This window comes from Austrofundulus limnaeus, unplaced genomic scaffold, assembly GCF_001266775.1.
Source record: "Austrofundulus limnaeus strain Quisiro unplaced genomic scaffold, Austrofundulus_limnaeus-1.0 Scaffold1084, whole genome shotgun sequence".
In the NCBI taxonomy this organism is placed as follows: Eukaryota; Metazoa; Chordata; class Actinopteri; order Cyprinodontiformes; family Rivulidae; genus Austrofundulus; species Austrofundulus limnaeus.
Window position 1 is genome coordinate 74197 of NW_013953486.1, and position 8241 is coordinate 82437.

Consider the following 8241-nt stretch of genomic DNA (forward strand, 5'->3'; position numbering starts at 1 on the left):
GAGAGAGAGAGAGAGAGAGAGAGAGAGAGAGAGAGAGAGAGGCGGGATATATATCCTGTGGGTCACTGAAAGAGAGAGAACAGAGCAGTCTGTCTGAGTCCGACCGGTCGTTGTGCTGATTAATTTGTGACAAAGGGRATTTCTGTGCGGCGTGCCTTGAATTGCCGCTCTAATTTATATGGTAATCTTCCTTAAGACTCTAACAGCATACTAAAACCATTTTTATTTCCATCTTTGTTTGGCTTTAAAACCTTTTATTTATTTATTTTGTTTTTTCAGACTCACCGCACACATAAGCTGGTACAGAAACGCACACATGGTTTGTAATCTGCACAAAATGTGCCTGCATGTGGGAGTCACGAGGACAGTTCTCACTTTCCTGTTACGATTACTTAACCATGTCTTGTTGGAGTGAATAATGATGATAATGTTTGTCCACGGCCAGAATCTCACATCAGCACGAGGTGTGAAGTGCAGCTTGGGAAGGAGGCAGACACTGGGTGCAGTTTGCTGTGGTTAAAACGCTCTAATGTTTAAGAATTCTGTCAAATTCATGGCAGTTTGGCTGTTAAAAAACCTGACATCTATAAGGTGCTGGTATGTATATATTTTTTTGGAGTGATTCAAGGAAGATGTAGTAAATAAGAAACATCTTACCTATTGTAGACAGCTCGTTAAAATAACTCAAGTTGAAGAAACAGAGATTATTTATGATAGGACAGTAGAGTGTTTCAAAGATCACAGTGCTATGGGGTGTCAGTGTAAAATAAAATACTAAAAAAGTCAGTAAATTTTTTCATTATTTAGCTCACTTTCTAAATGGAAAATCCTAGTAAAAATTTTCACTAAAATGTGTTGTTATTTAGCTCACTGTGCTTACATTTTACAAATTTTTATTACTAAATGTTATTTGCAAATGTTAAATCCTAAATCTAAATGTGTGAATCTAAATGTCTAAATTACGCTTTTACATCTTGCAGCTAAATGCTAAAACTACATTTAAGAATTTCAGAATGGAACCGACTTGGCCGTTTTCTTATGCCATCATCATTCTGCGACATAAGCAAACACTAAAGGTGCTGAAAATGACATTTTAAATTTAAATTGAAAAATGTGTTCAATGAGTTCGGACACTGTCCCAGACTACAGGTTTGATTTTTTGTATAGAAGCTGCAGCAGCATTAGCTTTTGTTTATGATGCAGGATTATGACATCATAGCAAATGCTGCGCACCAACCACTGTTTCCATTCGAAAATAGTCACATTTAGGTTTACACATTTAGATTTATCTTTTAGCCAAAACATTTAACATTTAGTAAAGTTTAACAAAATGTAAGAACAGTAAGCTAAATAACAACAAAATGTTAATGGAAATTTTTTAACGAGGATTTAACACTCAGAAAGTGTGCTAAATAATGAAAATGTGACACTTTTTAACAATTTAGTTTACACTTGACTCATTCAGTGGATTAGCGCTGTCTTCAAACAACTCACATCTAAAGATATGCCAAAGTAGTTCATCCAAAGTTTTACGTTGCAAGGTTATTTAAGCAGATATTTAATGATGTTGCTGGAAGTGCTACAGTCTTGTGTTTGCATAAACTATATGATTGCATGCAAATAATCACTGAATAAAAAGTGACGTAAAAGTTTAAAAAATAGTGTTAGCATAAACTGATTTAACTGATATGAGATTAGAGCAATTTGATGGTAGAAACAATCCAAACTACTCAAATTAGCCATTAATTTGTCAATCAGTGGTCAATATAAAATCATTTCTCCCAACTATGCCCGTTAAAAAATATCTACAGAAGGTAAGATATTAATTGCTCATAATCTTTTGACAGAGCTCCACTTCAAAACCTCTGAACTATCAATTAAGTCAGTCTTTCTTTATTTCGGGACCCTTTTTGTTGTCTAAATAAATAAAACAAATCTAAATTCAAAATTTAAACCAGCTGTTTTGTGCTTTCTTTTTTATCCAGGTGAACATTTGTTTAAATTAAACTTGTTGTCATGAAAAAAAATATTGCAGTTAATGTTTAAAAGTCTGTTTCAGATCTGAGACTCGTATTTGCTTTTTGTAAAAACAGAGAAAATTAGGTAATARGCCACATCAAAAACACTGATTGACACAGACAGACATGCAAAAAAATAGCTTAAAACACTTCATCTAATATACAGCTAAACATGTTTTTGCTTTTCACAGTTCTAATGTAAATAATCTAAATGTGTAAAATAAAATTGCACAGCGTCTTTTCTTTCTGCAGCTCCTAGTTTGCAGCACACATCTTGACACGTCTAAGTATAGTGTTTTGGTGTGGTCCTCCTGGTTTCGACTTGAGAAATAGGTTTTCTTTCAAACTGACAGCTGCTCTCAGAAGCAACATGACAGATATCATCTTTATGGGCCCTTAGCAGAGATGTTTTCATAAATGTGGCTGCCGCTAAGAGAAATCCATCTTTCCTCATTTGGTTCCTGAATTGGAATTACTTTCCTCACCCATCCACCTCCGTCCCTCGGGGATTTCGAGGTGTAGATCAGGTGCAAAATTGAGTGCCGCTCCTTTTTTTAGCAGTGYCATCTCTCCATATCCCTCAGGAGGTGAGCACTTTTACTGTGGCTGATTGGGATGATATGTATATAGTRATGCTGTAAAAATACATCGACAAAGCTACAACTGCTAATTATTTAACCGACGTTTACATCCGAGATTCGGCTTACCGTAAAGCGTCAAATTATTGAGAGCAGACACAAACAAGATGCTACAACTCCAYGTGTCTTACCCGTGAGCAGCTCTCGGATCTCCACGTCTGTGGTTTTCCTGAGGAGCCGGACCAGAGCGGGAATACCGCCGCAGTTCTTCAGGGCGATCTTGTTGTCGTCGTTTGCTTTGCCGTACACCAGGTTCCTCAGGGCTCCGCAGGCGCTGCGGTGCACATCTGTCATCCGGTGGTCCAATAAGTCCACCAGCAGCTGGATTCCACCTTGCCTTCGTATCTGTATAACAATAAGAAGACAAGGAAAGGTTTAGTTTGACTTAATTATTTGGTGTTTTAGTACTGCATTAATTTAGGTTTAAGAAGTTAGACCGTAATATACTGTACATTCCAGCTCAACATACTAGTAAGAATTGGCAGTAGTGTCCCATATCAATCCCACCATTTTTGCAAGTACTTGTACAAAATGCCCTGATTCCAATACAAGTATCGATTATGGGTGTATTAATATTATCCATACCAAGATAAGTATTTGCATCGTATCAATACTGTTGTAATGAGATTGATTCTTTTGTGTACACTTTATTTGCACTGATGGCTTTCTTTTTCACACATAAAGTGAAAAATAAAGTCAGTAATGCAGAGTCTCCAAACTGTGTGGAGTTAGTCTTTAGTCTGCCCAAATGGAATGGAACTTATTTTTGTTGTGTTATTGAAATCATTAATATTTTTGTCGCATTGTTGCTTCTTTTTTTGCACTAGTGACTTTTTTCTTAAATAATTGTGTGTAGTAAGAAGATAACAGGGAAATTATTTAAATATGTTTACAGTTACATTGTTTCCTTTAGTTGTGGTTAATTAATACAAAACATTTTTATTTGCCTAAATTCTTTGTCCTGTGCTTTATCATAATAGACAAACYAAAGGCAAAATCACACAATTGTTCAATGAACATGATGAGTATTGGTATCGGTATCGGCAATACCTGATTTTAAAGTCATTGTTTAATGTTTAAGTTCTAACTCAATAAGTACTCATGTCAGTGCTCTGTATCGACGAGTACAGAAACTGAAGTACTTGTACTCATATTCAGTTTGACAAAAACACCCCTAATAACCTGTATCAATATCAAAATATGGGATTCTGCACAAATGATTTAAAAAAGAACCACTTGTAGACCACCCCTCTGTTGTCAGCACTCCCTTGCATTCTTTACTGTAGCCAAAAAATAAAAACATAAAAATAAAGAAAATGTAGGGCATACGGGCTKTTCTTCTATAAAACAAGAGTTATTTCAGTGAGGCAGACTACACAGTAACTCCACACTRGTGTTTGCACACTTTGTCTTAGATATTTCAGGTAAAAACACAAAGTCTTGTACAGTTGGAGCACAGTGATTGAAAATCTCAAACTGGAAAACAACAGTTCAAAAATATATATTTTAATACAAAATATCTGAAGCAMGATGCCTTCTAATTATGTCAAATAAACAAACAAAAATACAATGTAGATAATTAAAAATACAGCTARAAGAATAATTGCTGTGGCTTTACTTCCATTAGCAAAGCAACTTCCTTTCACTTTGGATTTTCTCTGTTGGATAAGTTACAATTAATTTCAGTTTCATGATAAAAACTTAGAAAAAAAAATGGAACTAACAATCCTATAGTTGTAGCTTCAGTCTGATGTAAGTGTAGGCCGAAAATGGGAGTTACATAACAATGTCAACACAAGCCACAAAGAGCAGCATCCATACAACAAAAGCAAGTACAGACCAGATAGTGAAAGTAGATTAACAAAACGACTGAGACCCAGTTACAGCTGTGGTCTGGAGACAAAGGATGAGCTCCACCACAAATCAAAACTCCCCCCTCCACACTTCACTTTAATATCTCCAAAAGCTTGTGGTTGGGTTGGACTCGAGGACGCTTYGGCTGTCTGTGGCTGAGAGCTGACAGGCATCCTGACCGTCTGCGATTATTTTGACGTATAAAAAGAGAAAGTGGAACAGATGATGTGACAGCAGCAAAGACAAGGACAACTTGTTCTCTAGCAGCCATTTTACATCTGTTCAGTCTGTGGGAAAAAAAGTCATCCCTCAGAGTCAACCCTCAAAGCTCACAGAAGATTTACAACTTTGGTGAGGACCGAGGGCTCTGTGCATGGATATGAWCAAACAAGATCGCTCACATGATGACAATAGGGAGGAAAAAAACATCACTGCGTCATGGCTGTAGCTAATAGTTGGGAGGCTACATGGTTAGCTATAGCTTGAGTAGTCATAAACRCCTATAAAAAGTTTAACTATGTGAGTGTTTATTCTGTAATTTTCATTTAATTATAAAAATACATAATGTATTTCTTTGAAGGAACAGTTTTTCTGCCAACTTTCATGGCAAAGAGCTAAACCAGGACTCTTATTTGATTTGTGCTAAACCTAGCTACTACCACACCTAATTTTGCCCCAATATATAAAATAAAAAGCAGAGTTGTAACTTCTTTTTTTTGTCTGTCCTAATGTCAACTGTCATGAACAACTCTGAGTTTTAATGAAATGCATCCACTAGCTCAGTGAAATATTGTGGCCTCTTCCACCATTTAAGACGCCCATCCAAGCTAAAGAGCTAGTTTGCTAACAGACGGAAAGGAATGGTCACTGTGTGTACATGAAGAACACTTTGTGGCGGGCAACATGGGGAGAAAAGCAGACTGGCAGAGAAACTGGTAGAGGCAAGACTGAGAATATTAAGAGACTCTAACAAGCGTAAACGAGAAACACYTGAGGAGAGGGACGGGAAAAGGTGAGTCGGGGGCGGGGCTGGAGCAGAGACAGACGGAAGAACAAAACTAACACAGGGAATAAAGAAATTAAGAAACACTAGATGATCTTTTCACTCGGAGTWCGCATTCCAAACGYAAAGTTTTAGTTAAATTAGTAAAACTGATYGAGTAAAAGCTATTTCTTTGTATTTACAGAGATACAGAAGCTGTAGGGATCTCTTTAATAGAGTCTAGGAAATATGGTTTGGATGCCCGGGAGCAGACGTATAACATGAACAACACGCTGCTTGCTAAGAGAACAATCAAGCAGTAGGTCATACATATCCCTCAGTCTACAGTTTCACTATTCGAGCATCTTTCTCAAGGGCAAAACAATGTTTTGCCTTCGGGGTCTAGTTTGGGCAGTCGAGCCCGGCACATCACCACGCTTCATCCGTCTTCTCCTCTCATTTTATCCCTCACTCCGTGTGCAATGCCTGTTGGCTGATTTCTGTTTGAAGAACATTGTTTCCCCCCTCAAATCCTTCGTCTCCATAAGGACTAATAAAGTCRAACTGAGCTAAACAGAACTGACATTGAGGAGACAGATGGAGCAGTTTTCCATAGGACACTGAGGGGTGATTTCTCTGGAGGCTGGAATAAATGAGAGCGGGAAMACAAGGCTAGATTCAGAGCTGGGTAAAGCGTACGGACGGAGAGGTTAATACCGTCTGATGAAGAGTGAGGTAGATATCGCGTAGAGACACACACGTCTCATGGGGTTTGCTCTGAATGGAGACGAATCATCGTCCCTTGAGGCAACGTGGCACAGGCTAAAAAACATATTGATATATCGCAGGTGTCTGTGTTAACGATAACGGCTGCATTACAATAAAGCAAGTTGTGCAGATTTACAAGCTGCCTGCTCAATGTCAGGACATGGCCCGGAATGGATGAACCGTCCCTTTAATGACAAACAAGACTGAGAAGGCAGCACACTCGATTGAGCTAAAAGACATGAGCAAAAGTGTCCCTGCTGTGTGCTCCATTTCCATTTTTATTGTTATGTTGGACATCAACTGAAAAAAGACAAACTAAAAAACAAACAAGAAAACAAAACAACCCCCTGCAAACTCTACATCAAAAGAAAACAAGAAWTTATTTTCAATTAATGAATTTTAGATTAGTTGGTGGGAAGATATTTAAATATTATAATTATATTTTTTACCAAGCTTTAATGTGTATCTTGCTGCAGCTTCTAAGCTTTATCTTTCTTTCCTTCTTTTTTAAGAGCATCATCTCGCAACATTTTAAAAACTGTGCATGAGTTTGTCGTGAACACAATGTTGAAGCTAGATGTTTTAAAACTGAGAAAAAAAAGAGAAAACAGTCTTTAAAAAATGAAGCACGGTTATTTATTTMATTGATTAATTAGGACAAAGCCCCAGAGAGCTGTACCGAGAATGAAATAAATGAGAAGAAAGAAGAGAAGTGATCTCTTGTTCATGTGGTTTTAAATGCAGAATAGATGAAAATCCTATTTTCAGTCCAAACACAATTTTATGTGAGGATTTTGACAAACCATACCAACATAAATAATAACACTCAGCTCAACCTGTGGCAAGAAAAACGGCCAACATCGTCAGGCGCAGCTATTCTGATAGAAATGTATTTTTTTGGCTTTAGCTGTGGTCCAGGAACACATTTCCTCTCCTGACTCCTCACCATATTGACGCTTGGTCAGGTACTGTCTGCGTCCAGTTTTGCCGAGTCAGGTACCCCGCTCATGTCAGTTAGTCACGCCTGCGGCTTTTCTGGGTTGCACCACATWKGGGTTTTTGGGTTGTGGGGTCTGTGGTTAATATGAGGGATCAGGATTAATGGTTAATTTTAGGTACTGAGGTCAGCGACAGGATGTCTAGGGCTAATATAAGTTAAATTTAGGGTCTGGGACAGTTAGTTGTYGCACATTCTCTACACTTTCAAAAATGGTTAATATGAGGGATCAGGATTAATGGTTAATGTTAGGTACTGAGGTTGGGGATAGGCTGTACAGGGATGATAGAAGTTCAAATTTGGGTCTGTGACAGTTAGTTCTCGCGCATTTCCTTCTCTTTTCAAAAATATGACAAGGCGCTCCTCCTCCACCTCATCTCGTTAATAACTGATGCGAGGGGGGTAYCCGATGCATCCAAAACTGGACGTRAACGGTACCTGACCAAGYGTCAATATGTTGACGAGTTGGGAGTGAGAATGGGTTGGTCCAGACATGTTAAATCCTTTAACACTTTCAAAATTTACCACTGCAAAACATAAAGGTATTAAGTTTATAAAACTGGAATACAAACTCTTTTAAAGCAGAAAACTGTCATTTAGAAGAAAGGCACTGTAACAGGTACTTTTGCAGTATATTTATCTTCCCATAAGATTTGATGTACAGTATATAATATGATTGTGTTGAGTTTATGAACCTGGGAAACCTGAGCATCTAAGATTGCATTAAAACAAGCTAAAGGATAATGTGCCCATCATGAAAAGTTTAATCTCGCCTCCTTTCAGAGACCAGTACCTCAGATTTGATCTTGTTGTCTCCGAAGCAGAGATGTTGGAGGTAGGCGGCAGCGTTCGACTGGACTGATGGGAACTGATGCTGTAGCATCTGGATTACCTCCGGTAGCTCTGGATCCCTCCAGCCAAACTCCCTGCGGATGCACACACACACACACACACACACACACACACACACACACACACACACAC

General features: G+C 38.1%; 1 protein-coding gene across 2 annotated transcripts in view; it reads right to left on the bottom strand.

Annotated features, from left to right (window-relative positions):
• LOC106534070 (catenin delta-2) overlaps positions 1-8183 on the bottom strand; it is a gene marked incomplete at its 5' end in the record, with an annotated part of 41868 nt that extends 33685 nt beyond the window's left edge. For both annotated transcript variants that reach the window (XM_014030583.1, XM_014030582.1), the window contains 2 exon segments: positions 2788-3001; positions 8051-8183. In XM_014030583.1, the coding sequence (XP_013886037.1) occupies positions 2788-3001; positions 8051-8183 (347 nt within the window).
• Between the last annotated feature and the right edge of the window lie 58 nt (positions 8184-8241).